General features: G+C 39.4%; 1 protein-coding gene across 5 annotated transcripts in view; it reads left to right on the top strand.

Annotated features, from left to right (window-relative positions):
* The window catches only part of HERC2 (HECT and RLD domain containing E3 ubiquitin protein ligase 2), a 112,253-nt gene that overhangs the window by 57,519 nt on the left and 31,789 nt on the right, over positions 1–22,945 (top strand). For all 5 annotated transcript variants that reach the window (XM_048492510.1, XM_048492511.1, XM_048492513.1 and 2 more), the window contains exons 44-68: positions 86–229; positions 1,755–1,897; positions 2,733–3,000; positions 3,742–3,884; positions 4,037–4,135; positions 4,505–4,673; positions 4,756–4,881; positions 5,664–5,772; positions 6,725–6,864; positions 7,776–7,966; positions 8,200–8,305; positions 8,454–8,545; positions 8,962–9,137; positions 10,836–10,947; positions 12,598–12,679; positions 13,031–13,174; positions 14,222–14,312; positions 14,603–14,780; positions 15,185–15,266; positions 15,343–15,514; positions 16,286–16,430; positions 17,926–18,151; positions 18,893–19,064; positions 21,174–21,360; positions 22,339–22,479. In XM_048492510.1, coding sequence (XP_048348467.1) covers positions 86–229; positions 1,755–1,897; positions 2,733–3,000; positions 3,742–3,884; positions 4,037–4,135; positions 4,505–4,673; positions 4,756–4,881; positions 5,664–5,772; positions 6,725–6,864; positions 7,776–7,966; positions 8,200–8,305; positions 8,454–8,545; positions 8,962–9,137; positions 10,836–10,947; positions 12,598–12,679; positions 13,031–13,174; positions 14,222–14,312; positions 14,603–14,780; positions 15,185–15,266; positions 15,343–15,514; positions 16,286–16,430; positions 17,926–18,151; positions 18,893–19,064; positions 21,174–21,360; positions 22,339–22,479 — 3,638 coding nt within the window. The remainder of the gene's footprint in view (positions 1–85; positions 230–1,754; positions 1,898–2,732; positions 3,001–3,741; positions 3,885–4,036; positions 4,136–4,504; positions 4,674–4,755; positions 4,882–5,663; positions 5,773–6,724; positions 6,865–7,775; positions 7,967–8,199; positions 8,306–8,453; positions 8,546–8,961; positions 9,138–10,835; positions 10,948–12,597; positions 12,680–13,030; positions 13,175–14,221; positions 14,313–14,602; positions 14,781–15,184; positions 15,267–15,342; positions 15,515–16,285; positions 16,431–17,925; positions 18,152–18,892; positions 19,065–21,173; positions 21,361–22,338; positions 22,480–22,945) is intronic.

Consider the following 22,945-nt stretch of genomic DNA (forward strand, 5'->3'; position numbering starts at 1 on the left):
TATGTACTAAAATGTATGAAGTATCTGATGGTAAACAATTAGCAGATGCTGCTATATGTTCATGTCTATAATATGTCTTGAACAGGCCAAATAGATTTGGATCTTCTAAGATGCCAACAGTTAAAATTGTACATACTAAAAGCAGGTCGAGCTCTGCTTTCTCACCAGGATAAATTAAGACAAATCTTATCTCAACCTGCAGTGCAAGAGACAGGCTCAGTTCCTACAGGTAATATCTTCTGCTCTATATAGTCATATTTGTGACGACTAATAAGAGTTTTAAGCTTTTTTTATATGGTTGAAATGGGAAGATTAATGGGAAAATTATATGTCGCATTGGAAAGAAGGGGAAAAAAAGATTAATGGATAAAGACCCAAATCACTCCTTTCTCTTCAGTCAGGATAACAGCTTAACTATGGAGAATATACATGAGCATTTTATCACAAGTGAGGAATTGCTGTACTGTTAGGGTTACATATCCCCACTGGGGAATCCTTCACTTTGACCCCTTACCCCAGCACCATTCAATCAGTTGGCAAGGGTCTTACCAGCAGCAAACGGAGCCCTAGTCTCCATGTCATCACTAGAATTGAGGCCACCATGCCGTTGATGACATGGGGACGCTAGGGTGTTTCAGCAAAAACTCTATTGTAGAAGTCGTTTTTACCATAGAGTTTTTGCACAAATACCAGAGCATCCCCATGTAGTTGGCAACGTGATTAAGTCACTTCTAGTGAGCTCTGGAAGTTACATTGATTCATCACTGATGATCTGGGGGCTAGGCCTCAATTCACCACTGAATAGTTTCCCCCACCAGTTGCCTGGCAACCCTATGTTCTGTGCTCAGATTTTTTTTTGAAACTATGATTGCAAGTACTGTATGTGATTTCATTATTAGTAGAGGGTATTGTCAAAAACTCTCTTAAATCTGTCAAAATACAAAGACAGTCTATATATGAGGTATGTCTTGAGACAGGCAGACAGAAAAAAAAGCTTTGCTCCCTTTCAGATGAAATCTCATTGGTGTTGTGGTTCTGTGAAGATGCATGAAGTTGTATAGCCTTATTATCTAGTGTAGAATAAAAAGCCTCTGGGAGATTCTGCCAAGGCCCTAAAAAAACCAAGGAGAGTCTGAGATTTTTGATCCTAATGGGCTTGTTAGAAGAAGAAGCTATATATCTGCAGTGGCTTATCCTGACTGGACCTATAGCTGCTGCTCATATTAAAAATAGTGAGAGCAGCATATAGGCTTCCATTGAAGATTGACTTCATTAATGTTCTGATGGTGGAGCCAACATCATTCCCGTTAAACAACATGCAAGGGAAATTGTATAGTTTAAATTAAAAGAGGCAGAGTATTAATTATATGACTAAAAATTGAACTATTTCTGTGAAATTTGACACCTGTCTAAGTCAGGTAAAGTGGATCAGTGCTGGAATTAAGCTAGAATCTTAATTTTAAATGCTACTAAGTTTAGTTACTGAGGTGTGAAAAGGCTAGTGTGAACATGAAGATTTCTCTCATGCTTCGCCATTTTGTATGAATTGTGCCACGGTACTTTTTTCCTTTTCAGTTTTAAACTTCCTGCCATAAATTACTGTTTTTGTAGTCCAGGGGAAGGTTTTATGATACAGTTCTTCCTTGAAATATCACTTTGCATATGAAACAAGACATGAATTAATATTGTGATAGGTTTCCCCCTCCTTTCTATATGGCGGTATGTGCAATTAAAAATATTTTTATTGGCTTAAGATGATGGTGCAGTAGCATCACCTGATATAGGAGACATGTCTCCAGAAGGACCTCAGCCTCCCATGATCCTCTTACAACAGTTATTAACAGCGGCAACGCAGCCGTCACCTGTGAAAGCAATTTTTGACAAGCAAGAGCTTGAGGTCAGTAACTTTATTCCTCTAATCCTTACAATTTTTCTGTTCAGGTGAATTAAATGTATTGTTGTTGAGTGGTTTCCTTCTTTGCTTGCATGTTTGAATCTTTGGAAACAGATAATTTCTAGTTCTTTGCATACATTACAGAAAGGTGTTTTGTATTGTGAATGAAATCTCTTCAAGAGAGTTTCTAAGACGATGTCTTTGTAATCATTATGGGCTTGATCCAAAGATCTTCAAGCAGTGGTTGGGTTGTAGGATGACTTTTTCCACCTACTTCTGCTGCTACCTTCCTCTTCATTTCTGGAGCAGTTGCTTCTGATAGGGATCATCAGGCACGGCATAGGACATAGTGAGGAAAACTGAAGCTGGAAGAGTCATACATGACAATTATTGCCTATCTTTCATACAGAGGAATTGGTTCCTACTCACAAAGTGATGCAGTGTCATTGGGACCTAAATGTATTACAACATTGCATATTTAAGATGGCTTTACCCCACTACTAAGAATACCTTTGCATACATGAGAGGTTAAGTGCGTTTGTTTTTGAAGGACTTTTTGGCATTCTAGGATATTAAATGGCTATAATATTTTCTGTACTTGATAACTTACTTTTCATATGTTGTTGAGAAATAAGTTGTTACTGATCTAAACAAATTTATTGGAGAAAATGCTGAAATTGGACATGTAATTAATCTTGGGGTACTAAATTTTCGTTTTGCTCTGTAGATATTCTAATCCAGACATTAGCTGATATATAGATTCAATACAAAATTCAAGTCATGTTGCATTGTAAACATATTTCAGTTACATAGGAGGTGACTGTCTGTCTCCCTTTAGGCTGCTGCATTGGCTGTGTGTCAATATCTGGCTGTAGAGTCCGCACATCCTTCAACTCCAGTATTTGAAGAGTGTACCTCCAGTGAAGCTACTACCCCTGTTACAGTACAGCATATTAGACCTGCAAAAGTAAAGAAACGTAAAGTGTCCCCTATTCCACCACTTCCAATTGTAGTACAGCTTATAGAAATGGGATTCCCAAGGAAGAACATTGAGTTTGCACTTAAATCGCTTTCAGGAACTTCTGGAAGTGCTTCTGGGTTACCAGGTATTTCATAATTCAATGCCAATGATATGCTACTAAACAAAGAATTGATGAAATGCCTATGTACTTGGCAGCCCTAGTTAAATAATTGAGTAGTATATGTGAGGACAGCATTGAATCTATGATGGTTTTCTGTAGGTCTCATACGATTTGGAGGAGATAGGGTGTCTTGATGTTTAGAGGAGCCTCTCATCTTTAGGATACAGAGAGTGGTCTCGGGGAATAAAAGGGTTTAAAATTCAGGATTTCCGAAGTGAGCTCCTGTGTGTCGGGGCAAGAAGAAACTATGAGTTGAAGATAATTGAAGTTTGTATGCTTAACATATAGAAATGCTTGAAGCAAAGAAATGTAAAATGAAGCAGAGAGAATTTCTGCAGAAAAGGGCAGAGCTCTGCTTCCATCGTACTTCTTGCAGAGCATGATGATTAAAGGCTAGCAGTGCAATTCCAGTGAGAGTTACTCCAGTCTAAGCCCATTGAATGAATGGGCACAGACTGAAGTGATTCTCTTTAGGATTGCACTGTAAGTGAGGTTTTAAAGTGTGGGATTAAACAGAATCTGCCAAGTAACGAAGGACTCATTGTTGTTGATGTGCCAGTGGCTTTTTAAAACCCATAGAGTGAAATGAAGCACCCAAGGCTAATGGTGACGGAACAAGACACGCAAAAGGGAAAGATGACCTCTGCCGTGAATCTGTCAAAATGATAATTTGTTGACAGCCATATTTGCTACATTCTGTTCTAGGTGTGGAAGCCTTGGTGGGCTGGCTTTTGGATCATCCTGATGTTCAAATTACTGATCTCTCCGATGCTGACACAGTATCTGATGAATATTCAGATGAAGAGGTAGTGGAAGATGTGGAAGAAGCAGAAGCTGCATATCCTGTGGTAGGTACTGGAGACGTTTTATAAGTTGTTTACAAAAAAACAACCAGTAGTCAGTATTTTCTTACCTTTGGGTCAGTGAAATGAAGTTCTTCCATGCATTTAGTACTAATAGTAGAGAGATCATGATTACAGATGGGTTTTTTCCCTTACAGTCCACTGGTGCTGTCGTAACAGAAAGCCAGACTTACAAGAAACGAGCTGATTTTTTAAGTAATGATGACTATGCTGTGTATGTGCGAGAAAACATTCAGGTAAGCTTGGCTGTGAAGCCTGCATTGAATGGTGCTATTTCCTGTTTGCACAGGATGATGTTGTTGGAATAGAAATACTGTCAAGCAATACATGTGCAAATTGTTAAATTAATTTCTTGCATTCCTGCTTTGATATCTGAACTTCCACCTGTTCCACAGATTAGCCTGTTTATGGATGGGTACACACCAGATTCACAGCTGCTCTTTTGACAATGCAGCTATCCGTTGTGTTATCTAATGATGGCGAGTTCTCCTAAGTAATAACAATTGTTCATAATGGAAGCCCTATTTATCATGAATAGCTGTCTATTGGCATACTTTTTTTTGTTGAAGGTTCAAGTGTGCTAAAATGATTCTTTCGCCCCTTAGGTGGGGATGATGGTTAGATGCTGCAGGACTTATGAGGAGGTTTGCGAAGGTGATGTGGGCAAAGTTATTAAACTGGATCGCGATGGACTGCATGACCTCAATGTGCAGTGCGACTGGCAGCAGAAAGGTGGCACATACTGGGTTAGATACATCCATGTTGAGCTTATAGGTGAGTTGAGGTTTTACTTATTGAAATATCTACCACATCATCAGACTCCAAGCAAATTAATGTTATTCCTGATTATTTTTAGGGTTTCCACCACAGAGTTCTCCTTCACACATAAAGATTGGTGATAAAGTGCGTGTCAAAACTTCTGTAACCACTCCCAAGTACAAGTGGGGATCTGTTACCCACAGAAGTGTGGGGGTTGTAAAAGGTAATTATTGAAAAAAAATGTTAGTGGAATCAAAGGTGCACAAGGATGAATTTTGCCTTTTCTGTTGAGTAATATTTTTGAAGTGTATAGTACATGTTATGTTAACAATTTTCACTTCATAATCTCCCTCATACTTTCAGTATATCTGAACAACATATCTTTTTTTCAAAATAACCATAGAAAAGTGTTTTGTGTTAGTGCATCAATAATTAATACGTCTACTGCTCTGGAGAAATCCTTCACCCAATTATTTTAACCTCCCAAATGTACAGTGGAAGAGTGAGTTGATTTTGGTGGGAACTTTCAAACAATTCCTATTATTTATTTTGAGATGGTGTAGTTAAATTGTGATAAATGTCTGCCTTGAAGAGGACTTTATCTCAAACAGGACCAAATTGTAGTGAGGTTTTTTGTTTTTTCATGTTTTAACATATCCAAATTAAAAACATTAGTGCTAAAATTCTGTGCTTCATGCAAATTGATTGAACTCTTTCTTACCCATATGCAGTGGCGTAAGCGGAGGCAGGGGTGATATCTGAAGCAGAAGAGACGAAGGCGTTCCAGGCTGACACGAGGCTTGCTGCGGCAGGGGCAAAGGGAGCATGTGTGCCCCCGGCGCTGTTTCCCTTCACTCTGCCTTTGCCCATATGTGCAAGTTACTTCAAATCATTGCAGTTTCCCAGTTGAAAAACAGTGTACCAAATACCAGTATCCCCAAATGGTTCTGCTGTGCTTACCTCTTATCTTTGGAGTTAACTGTAATTATCATCCTTTTTTCACAGCCTTTAGTGCCAATGGTAAGGATGTCATCGTTGACTTTCCTCAGCAGTCTCACTGGACTGGGCTTTTGTCAGAAATGGAACTGGTTCCCAGTATTCATCCAGGGGTTACGTAAGTTTTTTAAAAATTCCTATAGACATTTTCCTACTTTAATAAATTGTCTGGAGCTGGTGGCAGCTGCCGGCCTAAACTTCCGTGCCTTGTCTGGGCCCGCTGTTATAGTCATGCAACTCCCCACAGCCCTCCCGGGGCTGACCAGCAGCATTGGGGTGGGTGCGGGAGATGGTGGTGAGTCAGAGGAGCCCTCCACCTCTGGCTCACCCTGCAAGAACCCAGAAGTGAGGTGGGCAAGCTGCAGCCAGCCCCAGCGACCAGGCAGGGAGAAGGCCAGCCCTACCCTTCCTTGGGCTAAAAGGGAGGGTGTGGCAGGGACAGCTAGTGAACGGCCTGGATGGGCAAGGCAGTGGCCTGCGATCCAGTGAGGAAGGGGGAGAGGGTCTTCAGAGGGCAGGACCAGGAAGGGGGAGTGAATAAAAGGAGGACAGAGGCAGGAGAGTGGGAGGAGGAAGCAAGATCAGAGAGGAGAGACAAGAAGAGTTTGTTGAGAGAGTGGAGAGTGACACACAGAGGGAAAGAGAGAGAAGAAGGAAGAGAGCTGGGGAGTGGCCTTGAATAGTGGGCCAGACAGCTTGGGCCCCAGGATAACCACCAGTGGCCAGACGCCCCACCAACCAAATCTACTGGGGCCAGCCAGGAAGCTAGGAGGAATAGCAAGGAGGAACCACCTGCTCCCAGACCAGCAGGAGCCGGGAAGGGGGGGGGGGGGCTGTAAATTACCCAGGCAAGGGGACAGACACCTGGCAGCCCCACCTGGGGCAAGGCACACATATAAATATTAGTTTCTTGAGCTACATAATATAAAACCTTGCTTGAGGTTATCTGTAAGATGACTGCTGGTGAATGTCTGACACATAGAGACTGATAAATAGAAATGCTTGTAATACACTGTGTTGTGAAGTCAAATGTGACAAATGATATATTTTTTCTTTTTTGTTAAAATTAGGTGTGATGGCTGTCAAATGTTTCCCATCAACGGACCTAGGTTTAAATGCAGGAATTGTGATGACTTTGATTTCTGTGAAACCTGTTTCAAAACCAGAAAACATAACACACGGCATACTTTCGGAAGGATAAACGAGCCAGGTAAATTTTGGTTATAGTTGTAACTGTAAAACTGGTGATGGATGAGCAGTTTATTTGTAACTATTTTAAGTTGACTATTAGATCAGAAAGATAACCTTAGCAAAATCTGTTTTCAAAAATGCTCCTCATAATCTTTCCCTCTATTGATTCCAGCAGACTTTCCACATGCTCAGAATTTCTTTTATGTACAAAACTGCAGCTGGAGCTGTAACTGTGTAACCGATTAGTTCATGCCATGTTACTGGATCATTTCAGACATGATGTGAAACCATCCCAATTTCATGCTTAGTGAAACCACAATTTGACCAACTCAAAAACCACTGAATATTGTTTTGGCAAATCCTGGTTTCAGCATTGTTTCTCACCCTCTGCCCCCCAAAACAGACAGGCAAGACAGACAGGGGTGGTTTGCATTGCATGTCATTACCATGGCAGGCTTCTTAAACCATGGTTTCCTATTACATCTGAACCAACCCATTATATTCTGTCTACTTTTAAATATGTTTTTCTTGCTATTCATGCACCAGCCTATCTTGCAATTAGAGAAGTCTTTTAGCTCCTAAATACAAAACAACCAATCTGTTATTTTGCTCAATTTGAAATTTAAATGTGTTCATAATGAAAATACCCTCAAAATTTTGAAATCTGAAAGAAACAACTAACTTCTGCACATCCTTTAGACTTTAGGCTACTTTTAACACTGTGTATCTAACCACAGTCTGTCATCATCTTCCTTCTGCCAGCACCTTGGAAGCTTTGAAACTTCCTATGCCAGGTTTGGTTGTCTTGGGGTTGATTTAGGCATAAAGATTCTGTGTTGGGTCCTTTCCAAGTCAGATTCTGTGACTTCGAAAATTTGGCTTTATTTTTATTCGCTGCTGTAGACTTTCAATACTATCTTTTTAAAAAAGGTCAGTCTCCCGTGTTTTGCGGCCGTTCTGGAAAGCAGCTGAAGAGGCGTCACAGTAGCCAGCGAGGAATGCTGCTGGATGATTGGTCAAGAATTGTTAAAAATTTGAATGTGTCGTCTTCTGTGAATCAGGCCTCACGTTTGATTGATGGTAGTGAGCAATGTTGGCAGTCTTCTGGCTCTCAAGGAAAGGCAAGTTAAGAAAAGAAACCGGAAACATTTCTTTATTTGATTGTTAATTTATTACCATTTGTGTTCAATGTATTAGTGATGGTAGATTTTTCTTTTAAAAAGTGGGGTTTGATGTTATTTAAACTAGGGATAAATCTTGAATTCTAAGAATATCACAAATATCACAAATTATGTACTTCAAAATATGTTCTCAGAGGATTTTAGAGAATTGAATGCAATCAATGTTTTTTTAGCACTGGATTCGTTTAGAAATTTTCCCTGATGTACTGGTGCACAGACTGAAAATGATAGTGGATCCTGCAGACAGCAGCTACATGCCGTCGTTGGTTGTGGTTTCAGGTATGGGAATACCCTTTTCAAATTCAAAGAAAATTAATTTTGTTGCCAGTCATTTCATAACTTATTTATCAAAAGAGCACTAAAACATCTGATGCATGTCCTCTGTCATAAATAAAATGGGTATTACATGAATCTTATTGTTGTGTAGGTGGAAGTTCTTTAAACAACCTCATAGAGCTGAAGACAATTAATATTAATCCTACAGACACTACAGTTCCACTTCTTGGTGATTGCACAGAGGTAAGTAGCTGTTGGCTATGTAAAAAGCTTGTGAAAAATATTCTGTTTTTATACTGATAAGTAAAAGCACAGCTTCTGATGATTATGTAGCCCTTTCCAGCATGAACAGCTCTTTATTTAGCACAACAGGAAGCTTGTATTAGTCCAGATTATAACTCTGAAGAGTTATCATTTCCTTGCTTCTAAGTTTGCTAGTAAGATTGTTAGAAGATCCTGTTGTGGAGCAACTTATGTAAAATAGAAACTATGTTTATCCTTTCACTGTCTAGCAGAAGAAGGATATAAGGATTATACTTGGAAGTCTAATCAATGCAGGTTTTAATATGGCATACTATGTGACTGGTTTCAAGTTTATTTTTACTATGTCTTACGTGTATTGAGAACCACTGTAGAAATTTATGCCCTTTTCCTTTTAGTACCACAGGTATATTGAGGTTGCTATAAAGCAGTGCAGGAGTTCTGGTATAGATTGCAAAATACATGGTCTCAACATATTGGGGCGTATCCGTGCAGAGGATGAAGACTTGGCGGCCGTCCCTTTCCTTGCTTCTGACAATGAAGAGGAGGATGATGATAAAGCCAACACTGGCAGGTAATGGAATATTCAAACCATCTAAATGTTTTTTTTCATATAGTGGCTGGAAACATGGTCCTTGCAATGGCATATTAGCAAAACCTAAGATATTTGAAAAAGGAAGAGGAGATCCTATTCCAGAGGTAGGCATCCTTTCTAGCTTGAGCGTCCTTCACTGCCCAAATGCAACATCTCTCTGTGAACATGTTGTGTGGTGGCAAACAAAGTGTGGATAGGGTGAGAGTAGAACATGGGCTGTACCTAGCCAGATGTGTTCAGTATAGTGTACATGGATGCATGAGACTATGGGACTAAACTAGACTACATTAGAAATGCCAGTAAGAAATTAAAATAGTTTTGTTTTGACGTACACAGGAGTGTGATTGCAGTGGATAAAAGCAATGCCTGGGTTAAATCTGGCGCTTCAAGATTATGAGCAGGTCCTTGTGTGGGATAAGGGCATCATCACTGGGATGTTTTACATGTGTAGTCAAATTTAATTTTTTTTTACCTTTACAGACAAATTCTAATTTTAACAACTGGTATTCTACAATAAGAGACCCCATTCTCCCACTGCACCTCCCTGGACTCACCCTCCCTGGACCCTTCCTGCCCATCTGACTCCCAGCTGATTTCAGCTGTGTTGAACTCACCCTGTTGGGGTGGAGCAAGAGATCGCTTGTGTCAAGCAGGATAGTTTGATGTGTTGCTGCTTTTAATTTACACTGGTTGCCTACCAGCTTCATCGACTAAACAAGGATATAAACCCAAGTTTCCCCAGTCCTGCTTTAACCAGTATATCACAATATACACAAAAAGTAAGAGGAAATGGGACGGAGAGTCTTGAGGGTGAAAGAAACCTAGAGCTTTCACAAGTTGAAACACTTCAAAATTATAAACAGTGGAAATTAAGCAAGAACCTGACATTTTAAAATGCCAATTAGTGTCAAATACCAGATCATGTACTTCAAAAGATACAGATCAAATATATGAAGCCTAACACTTCTCAATATTTATCATTTTTTCAGCAGATACAAAGTGAGAAGAACATTAATCCCTGCTCAAACTATCTCATTTATAAGATTCCGTATAATCTGAGGTCATCAGATTAACCTCATTTTATGTGCACCTGGATTTCATTGCATTTTTTATGTTCTTTCAGATGATGAATGTGTGAATGAATGAATGATTTTATTATGGCCACAAGGCCAGCAAATCTTTCAGATGATGTATTTTGGATCTAGAGTGCCAGTTTTTCAGGAAACAAAGTTGAAGAAGAGTATTTGAAAATCTATGTACTGGGATGGATTTTCTTTCCAGTGAAAGAAAAATTATTATTATTATTATTATTATTATTATTATTATTATTATTATTATTATTATTATTATTATTATTATTATTATTATTAATTCGATTTGATAGACCGTTCTATCTCTGAAGGGTTCAGAGGGGGGCATATTGCTATGGGGCAACTTCCTTTTGGCGGATGCCCTCTCTATTGCACCCTTCATCCCTTATGATCTTTGTCCTCGCGAGATCCTCAACTCCGACATAGGGGGTCTCAAATACAGATCCCTCCTGGAAAGGTGTTAAAAAGGACTTCGCTCCTCTTTGTTGAAAAGCCAGTAGGATTTAACTAATTGAATAGGCTTAAATGCTAAAATGCTAGTGAATATTCCCCTGTTTCCAAACTGATTTATGGTTTCTGTATTTAGCCTTGTGAGAAAGAAGATTGCAGGCTTGGAATCAGCAGCTACGATAAAGACGAAAGTTTTTGTCTGGGGCCTGAATGATAAAGACCAGCTGGGAGGATTAAAAGGTTCTAAGGTATTGGATTGAATGAAAAGTAATAAATTTTGTACTATCTTTAACATGAGAGAAGAGCCAGAGGGATTGGGAGAAATGAGAGATTTAATGAGCACCATGTTAAGTACTCATCTTGCTGTTCGACTTGAGGAATTCTAGACTGGGCCACCTTCTTATGGCTATACATTGAAAGCTATTTTGGACCCCCAAAACTGTTCCTAATCCACATTCAAAAATCTATGTCCATGTACAAATTGAGACCAGAGTGCAGCAATTCTGAAAAGTGCTGAGATTTACATAATGAGATACCAAGACAGATATGCATAAGCTTTTTTTTTTTTTTAAGCATTGGCTTCTGTTACCTATTGGCTGCCTGGTAAGGATTTAAAATGGCATTATTTCTATTGGTGTTTTTTTTTACTCCTTTGAATGAATTTAACCAGTAAATAGTTGTACTTTAGCATTATCTAGAAATGCCATTTGTTACCAGGAAACTGAACAATAACTTTCAGACATGAGCATATTTGTTGAATGAGGATGCTAGAATGCTCTGTAAGTTAAAACTGGACTGTTGAGTGACATATTTTTGCGGTGGACATGGATGTGGTAATTGGAGAGTGGGATGGGACATGCCTAGTGGCTACCCTCTTCTAACAGACACCTGACATCCATGCCTGACATGGCCTTTCAGACTCCTTCAGTTTCAGAGGCACTTTGCCATGTGCCATGGGGACCTTGTGTCTTAAAAAAGCTTCGGCAGTGACTCCTTGGGAAGTATACTTCTTTTGATCAAGGACTATTAACAGATTCATGCACCTGGATTGCACACTTATGGAAATCTAAAGATAATATTTTTCTTCAGTTCCTAAAATAAAGTTTCCCCTTCAGTCATGTTCAACCCTAGGGTACCACTGCGAGCAGTGATTTTATAGGCAAGCCTCTTTGTGGGGTAGTTTGCCATTGCTTTTCCTAGCTATTCTTAATCTCCTAGTTATGAGTTAGGTTCAGGTGTTCAATTGTGGCTCTCTCAGATGCTTTTACTGATAATATCATCAGCCCCTGTCAGCATGGCCAGTTGGCCATGCTGGCAGGGGCTGATGGGATTTGTAGTTCATGAACATCTGGAGAGCCACAGGTTGCAGACCCCTGAGCTAGGTACTCATTTACTGACCAAGAAATGGATGGAAGGCTGAGTTGACCATGAGCCAGCTGCCAGGATATCTGACCCACAGGGAGCTTGAACTTCTGACCGTGTGAGTGGCAGTGCAAGCACTTAACCACTACGCCACGCAGCTCCTCCTTCAGTTCCTACATTTGTTTAAATTGCCTCTGCTTGTTACCTGAACTTTCATGGTCCTGTATTCCTTAGCTCATTAATTTTGGGGTGTCATTCATGTGCAAAGTAAAAATTAAACTTGAATTTGTGTTTCCAGTGTTCATTTTTAAAGACATTAATTAGAAATGGTCGGGAAAGGGCAGGATATAAATGAAATAATGAACACCCGTGAACATATTTGGTTTTTTTAAAAAGTACACATCGACTAGAGGTGCAATAGCTGCTGACTGTGTAACCTGCTTGAAACATCTACATCAGGGTCAGAGGCAGTCAAGTGTCATAGGCAAGCATTACTTTCTGATCTTTTTCTGTTTTTTTCTGTTTATGTTTTGTAGATAAAAGTTCCCTCGTTTTCTGAGACCCTGTCAGCCTTGAATGTGGTACAAGTAGCTGGAGGATCCAAAAGCCTTTTTGCAGGTAGGAATGTTCTCTGTACTGCAGTTATCAAATGTACCAATGTGTAAAGCATTAGGTTGGAGCCAAAGTTCATTTTCCATTAATGGAACGAAGAAAGTGATTTTTTTTGCTGACACCTTTCCCCACCATAGACCCTCATCTTGCATGGACCTTCAGTTTGCATTGCCCCCCCTTTCCCCCACAATATATATCTGTCCCTGTTCTAAGGATCCCATGCCTCTCAAGAATAGCATTTCAGGAAGTTCACTAAGAGGAAAAAACTGAATTATGCTGTCAAGAGTACCTTCAGGCAGTGGAAACTAAACTTTGGATCCAACCCATTATGCTTTCTTTGTGACTGTATCTTTTTAGTGACTGTGGAGGGCAAAGTCTATGCCTGTGGAGAAGCCACTAACGGAAGGCTGGGATTAGGCATATCAAGTGGAACTGTGCCTATCCCCCGACAGATTACTGCTCTCAGTAATTATGTGGTGAAGAAAGTTGCTGTGCATTCAGGTATCAATTCCATGTTTTCTGGTTTTGTTAAAGAAAAGGCATTTGTATTTCTTGCATGTTAACCTCTCTCAATCTGTACTTGGCCAAAAGTGCGTCACAGTTCTTGCTCTGCACAGGGAACTGTACCTGCCAAAAAAGAATACCACACTCCTTTTTTTAAAAGAAATGTGCACTAGAAAGGCACGTTCTTTGATTTTATATACAAAGAATAGTGTTAAAAATAGATTTGCTTTCAGCCTTTGAATGTATTCCTCTGTGAGATGGGGAACAGTACAAAGAATATAACTTCAGCATTCATTGGCTGAGTTACTTTTTATATGTTTTTCTTCATTTAAATATAGTAAGCTCTCTAATTGCTTAATTTTTTGGGACTCCACTAGAAATTAATGCATTAAACATTGTCAGAGGTTGTTGCCCACACATTTGACGAGGAAACTGAATGGTTGGCTCATTCTCAGAAGTGGTTGTAGCTTTGTCGTAAAGCAAATGCTTTTACATTCGGGAAGGTTTGAAGTTCGATCCCCAATATCAACAGTTAAACAATCTCTTAAGTGGCTGAATTCAAAAAGATCTCAGCCTAGATAGACCTTGTAGAGCTGCTGCCTCTCATAGTAGATGGCATTCGGCTGCTGTATCCAATGGCTGAAAAGCAGCACTGTGTGCTCAAGTTCCTCTTATAGTTTGTTCTGCCTTTACACTTAACTTAACTACATCAAAGTTTTAACTTTTTGATATGGTTCTCTTTTGAAATCAGTTGTGATTGAAATAGTTTAGTTTGGTGTATTTGGTAAATAGATGTGGTATATTTTAGCTTGGCTGTGGTTCAGGTGAGAACATATACATATTGTAATTCATTTACTACATTTGAATCCTGATCTTCCTCTGAGGAGCTCAGGAGTGGCATACATTGGTCTCTCCTCTTCCAGTTGACTGTCACAACATTCCTGTGAGGTAGGTTAGGCTGAGTCATCCAGATTGCTCTCATAGCTGTTGATATTTTATTTTTGTATTACTTTGTCCATCTTCTCAAATTCATGTCCATTCCAGGTGGCCGCCATGCTATGGCTCTGACGGTTGATGGGAAGGTATTCTCTTGGGGTGAAGGAGATGATGGGAAACTTGGACACTTCAGTAGAATGTAAGGATTTTTTCCTGTTTTGGGTGGCTTTTAAATTAGAGAGCAATAAAGATTAAGTACGTGCATAAAAGCATATTGTTTGGTACAGAGTTATTGCTATAGTTTATTGCCTTCTGGTATGTTGGGTTATTGCTTCGATAGTGAAGGTGGCTTCTACTTTTTATGCTAGCAAGCAGCTAAAGTGTCTGACACAATACAAGCTGTATAATGGATGTTAGGTAATGTTAAATATAAACTTTCATTGACCAAATTCTAGAATAATCCTTTTTAAAATCTTTCTGGGTTTTCAGGAACTGCGATAAACCAAGGCTCATAGAAGCACTGAAAACAAAACGTATCCGTGATATCGCTTGTGGCAGTTCTCACAGCGCCGCCATCACCTCTAGTGGTGAACTGTATACTTGGGGCCTTGGTGAATATGGTCGGCTGGGACATGGGGACAATACTACGCAACTTAAACCAAAGATGGTAACATCATTACCTGTTTTCTCTCTCTAGTTCATTGATCTTTTAAAATGGTGCAGGCCTTTGGCTCTTGATAGTTGAGGAAGTGCCAATAGCAGCATTCCTTCAAATGCTGTGACCCAGTTTTGTGTTGGCCATTTGGTTTCTTGTTTGTTAGCTTGTTTCCATGTCCTTTGTTTCTTTACAAACCTCCTAATGCTCAGTGAGTCTTCTTCCTTCTTTTAGCCAGCCAGTCCTGAGACCTGAATCACAGCATGTTAACCTTTTGGGAAACCCAAAGTGGCTTTTTGTTGGTTTAAGGAGATTTACTGTTCCAGCTTGATGCTCTGGTCTGAACTAGTGCTTGCTAGTTTGGCTCTTAAATAAAAACAATGTATAATTTTAAATATATAATTTTTCTGTTACAGATTAAAGTGCTCCTTGGTCATAGAGTCATTCAGGTTGCTTGTGGGAGCAGAGATGCTCAGACTTTGGCACTGACAGATGAAGGTAAGAAATGTCCATCTTATCACAACTTAACACATTGTGCCTGCCATGCAGTACTAAAGCTGATTTGTTTTATTAGGGCTTGTATTTTCCTGGGGAGATGGAGACTTTGGAAAGTTGGGTCGAGGAGGAAGTGAAGGCTGCAACATTCCTCAGAACATTGAAAGACTAAATGGCCAAGGGGTCTGTCAGATTGAGTGTGGAGCTCAGTTCTCTTTGGCTCTTACGAAATCTGGAGTGGTGTGGACCTGGTATGACATACTTTAACTGCCAAGTTAAATGTATACTATTAACTATTGTTGTGGCTGGCTGATAGTTTCTTAGCAATTTCCATAACATCAGCCAAACTGTTAGATGTACTAGAATCAAATAATAACTGCCTTCTTAAAAGAGCTGTTTTGTCAGATTTCAAATCTGGTCCTTTGCTTTAACGCACAAGAAATAAATGCAGCGTTGAGAAAAATAGTGGTCATATCCTACCAGCCAACATAGCTGAAAGCAGCATGCTCTTCCAGGAGAAGGATTCTTTCACTTAGGGTGGAAAAGAGGAGCCTCCTGCACTAGAAGAGCATGCCACCATTATCTGCACAGACTGGTAGGATTCAGCTCATCCTCATTAGGTAAATTTTAATATTGCATGTCCTTGAAATAAAAAAAAACAACCTGGGAGATTTTTACCTGTACTGTGGGGGTTGGTAGTCCCTTGGACTAGTATGGCCCCTTGAGGGTATACAGTTTCATAACCTTTTCTGCAGAAGAGATACCTCTTTCTCTCCTCTTACTGTTATTGAAACAGCCTGTGGGATGGCAAACAATGGGAGACATGAGAAGGGAAACGGTTTCGTCAGAGTATGCAAAAATTATTAAAAGATCTCTGCTGACCCTAATTCTTCATTTCCATTCTGCTCAAGTGCAGATAGAAACTCTCTTCTTATCCTTATGGTCTCTTGGTAGCTTTAGTACTTGACAAATGTTTTGATTGTTTAGAGCAGTTTTAATTCAAACATTTGCCTGCTTTTCAGGGGCAAGGGTGACTATTTCAGGCTTGGACATGGCACTGATGTTCATGTAAGAAAACCTCAGGTAGTGGAAGGATTGAGGGGAAAGAAGATTGTGCATGTGGCTGTCGGCGCACTCCATTGTCTGGCCGTCACTGACACAGGCCAGGTAAGAAGAACCTGTCAGCCTAATCCTAACAACTGGTATGAACCTGTTTAAAAGGCCCTTTTAAAAATAGTGGGATTTTCTGTTCAGGACTGAATGCTGACAGAATGTTAATAAGCTAAAATATACTAAATCCAGCAGTGGAATAGGGGAGTGAACTTCTTGGAATGGTTACCAGTGTGAGCTGTTTTTGCTGTATGCTTATTGGGCAGCAGTGAGTTTATTTCTGATAAAGCTGTGGGATATTTTCCAACACAGTTTCCATCTTTTCATTAACAAAATGGAGGGGCAATTATTGTCATATTGTGTCTCACAGTTTGTGGTAGATAGTCCATTATTTGAAATGAGGATGGCCAAGTAGACCTGTCTTAGCAAATAGAAATCTTATCACTTTTTTCATGGGTGGAAAAGTAGTTCAGAAGTATTATATAACCATCTTTAGTCAGCAAATAATTCTGGTGTGAAAAGCAATGCGTAGAGTTTTAATGAAATTATTTTTGCTGAGAATCCAAAAACAAGCACCAAATATTTGTAAAACCTTTTATTAGATATTTCCCCAATGTGTACTAGATGATGCCAGTCTACACCTCACTTTAATGGATTACAAGGAAATTAAAATGCCTTTTTAAAAGGTATTACATGGCTTTTGTTCTTTTTTTAAATTTTTGTCTTGGACCAGCGATATTTTATACTGTATACCAGTGAGTAAAAAGAAGAACTTTTAAAATTTATTTTTGGAATCTGTAGGGTGTTTTCATCCCGTATCTTTCAGATGTGGAGTGGTGGGATTATTGCCATTTTTCGGTAAAGGAGCCAGGAGCATGATATGGTTGCTGGTCTTCTAGACAAGGGTTGGTTACCACCTATGAGGGTCAGTTTCTCCCAGTAATCCCCCTTGGTTCCCAGGATTAAGTCTGCTCCTCTCATATTGGATAATAGCCTCTCTGTATTCCAGTTTTTGTTAATGGGTTAAAAGAAAAACAGACAACCAAACATGCCATAAAATGGGGAAAGAATAGGAGGGGGGAAAAGGCCTTTTCTCTGCCTCCCTGAGCTCTGAGATCCTCACTCCAGCTCAGCCTGGATTCGAATCCTCCAAACCTTTGTTTCTTACTTCCCAGGAAAACTTCCTTTCTCCCATGTGCTTCCAAGCAATCCTTTTGATTTAAATCATTTGGCTTTTCACTTTGGTTTCTCCAAGGATCAAAGGTTTTTAGCAAGGTGGTGTGAGTTCTTAGGCTTCTTCCTGAAGCCTGAACCCCTACATCACAGCTTAATGTTTTAGAATATTTAAACTTTAGTCCTAAAACAATTGCTGAGCACATAAATCCCAGCAAAGCACAGAGCAAAAAAAGGTTATAATTCTATTTAAAGCATGATTCACATATTAAATACTATGGCAGAGATGCTCTTCCTCTGATTTGGTATGTCCATTTGGTATAAATGAAATGTTTGTTGAGAAGATTAATGTGCAGAATTATTTGATTTTTATTGGCAGGTTTATGCTTGGGGTGATAATGATCATGGCCAGCAAGGCAATGGGACTACTACAGTGAACAGAAAGCCCACCCTGGTACAGGGTTTAGAAGGCCAGAAGATAACTCGTGTTGCATGTGGATCTTCCCATAGTGTGGCATGGACAACCATGGATGTAGCAACACCATCTGTGCATGAACCAGTTCTCTTTCAGACAGCTAGAGACCCTTTAGGCGCATCTTATTTGGGTAATATAAAACTAGCATTTTTTTCTGTTTTAAAAAATGTGTAAATGGGGAAGGAATCGGTGAGGAGCATGAGGGAAATTTCTGCTGTTCTTTTGGAAAAGGAAAGCATTTATAACTGGGTTCAAATCAGGGCCAAGAGTAATTTCCATCTGGCCTATAACATAGCACCTCAGCTGCTTTTTCCTGTATGATCTAGGGCACAGGAAAGGGTGTTTTAATCCCCCCGCCCCCCACTGTAAGCAGTATATTAGCCATAAATAGTAGTTCTTGATTTTCACTCTACATTCAAGGAGACTTTTTGCTAGCCAGGCCAAACTTTGACCCTTGTTCAGGAAGACCAAAGAAATTGTGGATGGACAGCATTGCTGAAGACATTCGTGCTGTCAACCTTACCTCTGAAAGTGCTATTTCACTATTTGGTGAAAAAAATGTCAGTGCTAACTCCCTCAAGGGGAATACAGCCCAAGAAGAAGGGCCAAACTGGTTAAAGACATTAAGGAGTTACCGATGTGTTTTTTAGGATGCATTTGGTTCATAGATGTCTTAGAATAAATGTCTCAGAATAAATTGAGCCGGAGGGAATATTGGACATTTGATGCTAGTGGTATGTTGTGGCTGTGGGCTGAATTAGCCCTGCACCTTTGGGATTTTACTGTTCTTGGGTATACCTGCTCTTTTACTGCTCAGAATCCTAAGTATGAATTCTTAATGGAAACCATAATTTTAAAAATTTTTCCATAGGTGTCCCATCCGATGCAGATTCTTCTGCTGTTAGTAACAAAATCAGTGGTGCAAATAGTTCTAAACCAAATCGCCCTTCACTTGCTAAGATCCTTTTGTCACTGGATGGCAACCTAGCCAAGCAGCAGGCATTATCTCATATACTGACAGCATTGCAGATCATGTATGCCAGGTAAGTGTGTATATTATCGATATCAAACTGGCCTCCAGTATTATAAACTCCGCTTTTCTGCTGTCTTTTAGAGGTTCTGATGCCACTCTGGATTTACCATTAAACATAATAAACACATGCTGAGAGCATCATGGGGAAAAGGGGGCACCACAGAAAGTGAAAAAAGGGCACCAGCACCACAAAAAATGTTATTTCGACTTCAGATGAAATAGGGTCCCACACTAAAGGCTTCTGTCATGTACATGTGTATTTTACAGATAAGAACGCAGGTGATACCCTTAACTTTAGCGCATGAAGATCAACTTGTCTCTATCCTATCTTAGTGTTGCCACCTAGGGAATTCTAATTCTAGCAGCTAAAGTTACTGACTATAAGCATGTGCATTGATATTGTAGCATATCAAAATCCCAACAGAATTACGATGCAACAAGACTTGTCTCTGCTTAGCATAGAAGCAGATTTGTTACACCAGATTAATTTTGAGGACTTGATAAGAAACTTTTAAAGTATAAATTAGTAGAGAACAATTATCTTTTCATCTATAAGTATTAAAATGTGATGTATCCTTAAGGTTTTAGAAACCCTGAAATAAAGGATGGTTTGTTTATATATGTAATAATGGTCGATGTCTGTATATTTGTGTGCCTGCCTATCTATGTCTTGTCAGCAAAAACAGTACATTGTAGGCTACAGTTTCTTTTGCAAGGTTCAGAACAATGTTCTAACTTGAAACATTTGAAATGATAAGTTTTAACATTTTTTATTTGCATTATTCCCTTATGACAATTTACAATATAAATTATTGTAAAATTGCATTTTTCTACTCCCTAGTCCTAGTAAGCAAATAAATTCATTTTTGCTATAAAGTGTTAATTAAATGAAATAAAGAACATTGTGAATATAAATTGTGAAATTTTGTCAGACTGGCCTGCAAGTAAATCGAATTATGAATCTTGCAAATGGAAGGGCCAAGAGACCATGGTTGGACTATGCTTATGGCATCAGTTGGACTGATGGGTGAACATTTAAAACAGGAGCACCATTTAGAGTGAGGAATTAACAGATACTGTCTCATTGTCTGAAGCAGTCTTGTTTTGTGTATCATTTATTTGATACTGGTATGGCCTTGCACAGTATAGCTCCATAAGGATGGCTTTTCTGTCTGGTGTTAAGTCCACTTATTTACAAGTAATACAGTGGAACCTCAGTTTTCATTGCCTTCGGTTTTCATCGGTTTCGGTTTTCATCTGTTTTTTCAGTGAAAAATTTGTCTCGATTTTCATCGATTTGCCTCGAGTTTCATCAATTTGCAGCAAGGTGCAGGGGTTTATGGAGAAAAATCACCTGGACAAAGCTGTTGCAGGCCATGTCTGCAACTTGTTTAATGACAATGTCTTGCCCCATTTCAGACAAATCTTAAAGAGGCATCAGAAACAGACTTCTTTGGATAGCTTTCTGGTGTGACATTGGTCCACTGGCTCTGAAGCTGGTCCTAGTGTTATTGTTTGCTACTGTTTTCAGCATTAAACACCATGTTTATTCACCAAAAATGTGTTTTTGGTATGTTTTTTGGAGTGCCTAGAACGGATTGATTGGATTTACATTGATTCCTATGGAGAAGTTTGCCTCGGTTTTCATCGATTTTGGTTTTCATCGATGCTTTTCGGACAGATTACCAACGAAAACCGAACGGATTACCAACAAAAACCAATGTAGTTCCTACTGTACTACATTGTTTTTTTAACGATATGTTTGTCAGTGCAAAGTTTTCCTGAACCAGCATAGACCAAGCAAAAAACTAAGTCTTGTGTTTGGGAAACTTTCTTGTGTTTGGCAATATCACTTGGCTTTAAGCCCTTTGTGTATTGCTTACTTGAAAAGATTATAATATTTTTCTGTTCTGTGGTTTCATTTATTAGGCATGATTTGATTGAGAGACTCCTTTATTGGAGCCAGTATTGGATAAATGCTTTAATGTTGTACCTCTTGAACTCAGCATAGTGAAAATGTTTTTTGCATAATCAGTGCCATCTTTTCTGTTCAGTCTGGCAAAATAATATACAGACAGCATTGCAGAAGTCCATTCTGAACAGTATGGTTTTGATTTAGGGATGCCGTTGTTGGAGCATTGATGCCTGCAAGCATGATTGCACCAGTGGAATGTCTGTCCTCATCTCCTGCGCCACCTCCAGACATGTCTTCCACGAGTAGCGCTCCCAGTGAAGAAGAAGGTAGCTTGGCAGTGGATCTAGAAGAACGACTGAGTCCACCTCCATGGCAAGACAGGAGGGCTGAGGTAAATTCAGCCTTTTTTCAGGTAGAAGTGGTAGGACATTTTGTAGTATGAAGCTGAAAAACTTTCCATCAATATTCTGCTTGGTTTACCTGGCTTTCATGACCCTAGCATTAATTACAGCCATCTTGGATTCAGCAGGTTCACTGTCCAGTTTACTAGCTTTAAAAAATTGTTGGCTTGGAGCCTGTGTGTGTGTGTGAGAGAGAGAGAGAGAGAGAGAGAGAAATACCTTCCATTTAAGAGAATAAACTGTCATTTCTTAGCAGTTGAAGCAGTGCTACAAAAAAGATGCTAAAATACGCACATTTTTCTCTATTTTATTTATTGAAATATACATTCCACTTTTCATGCAGCTTCCAGTGTATAAAATCATAACCATCAATAAAGCAATGAACAATGAAAATGCTAAGATTCATTCTAGATTTATTCCTGACTCGACTTAAAGAGAGACTCCAGAATAAATTTCTGATACAGAAATTCTACCGACATTCAGCCTTTACTTTCTTTGGATGGTATCTTAGTTGTCTACATGTATGATGGTCTTCCAGAGTACTGAGCAATGGCATCCACCAAATATTTTTTAAAAGTGGGAGGGGCCAGGTAGAACTTTTGCCCAGCAATTCTTCTAATTGGCCACTGGAAATTTGATTTGCTATGCTTTGATTTGAGAACTTGCTTTAGCTATGCTATGCTTTGATTTGAGAACTTGCTTTAGCAGCAACTGCAGCACAAGCACTGTGTGTCTGAAGGTAAGCTACATCAACTATTTTGTGGCTGCACTCATAACCCTATGTCAGAATTTCAGATGTCCCTGCAGACTCAAAAAGGTTGGGGACCCCTGTTCTAGGCATTGCTGTAATGTTAGTCTGTGCTGGCAATGTATTATATTCTTATGGCCATTGACAGCGCTTTAACACAGAGTTAGCAGGTTGGCATTTTCAAAACCCAGTGGCAGTTCTGCTTTTCTGTTTGCCTTAGGTGGCTTCTGCAGAAGATGCTGTGACTCCCTCTGCTTTGACTCCTTCAGCTGCTGCAGCCTCCTCTCGTCCTTTCATTCCTGTCACAGATGATCCTGGAGCGGCCAGTATAATAGCAGAGACCATGACGAAAACCAAAGAAGTACTGTTGCTCATTCTTATTGATAGAAGTAGAGTTGAATTACATTGCTCCCAATATCCCTGAAAGCAGGTGGTGGTTGAGCAGCTGAAATGCACGTAGTGGGTTGGATATAGCACAGACTTTGTGTTAGCATTAGAGTCCTTGCACAAGGGAAAATGCAAGAAAAATACTGTGGTGACTGCTTGTGCTTAATCAAATTTACTGTGTCCCTACTGTGTTTCCACTTATGTCAGATCTTGTGCAACCCTTAATTTTAAAGTAGTAAAGCTAATTTTATATCCACATCAATTTTATATTTTAAATTGAAGTTTGAAGTGATTGTTTTAACCCAAATATTTATTTTATTTTATGTCATCTTATAGATTATTGTAATTCATTGTCCTTCTATACCATTAAAGGTTTTGGAATTTGGAAGATCTTGTGCAACCAGTTTCCAGGCACTATAATATATAGGGAGGAAAGTGCT

This window comes from Sphaerodactylus townsendi, linkage group LG04 (assembly GCF_021028975.2).
Source record: "Sphaerodactylus townsendi isolate TG3544 linkage group LG04, MPM_Stown_v2.3, whole genome shotgun sequence".
In the NCBI taxonomy this organism is placed as follows: Eukaryota; Metazoa; Chordata; class Lepidosauria; order Squamata; family Sphaerodactylidae; genus Sphaerodactylus; species Sphaerodactylus townsendi.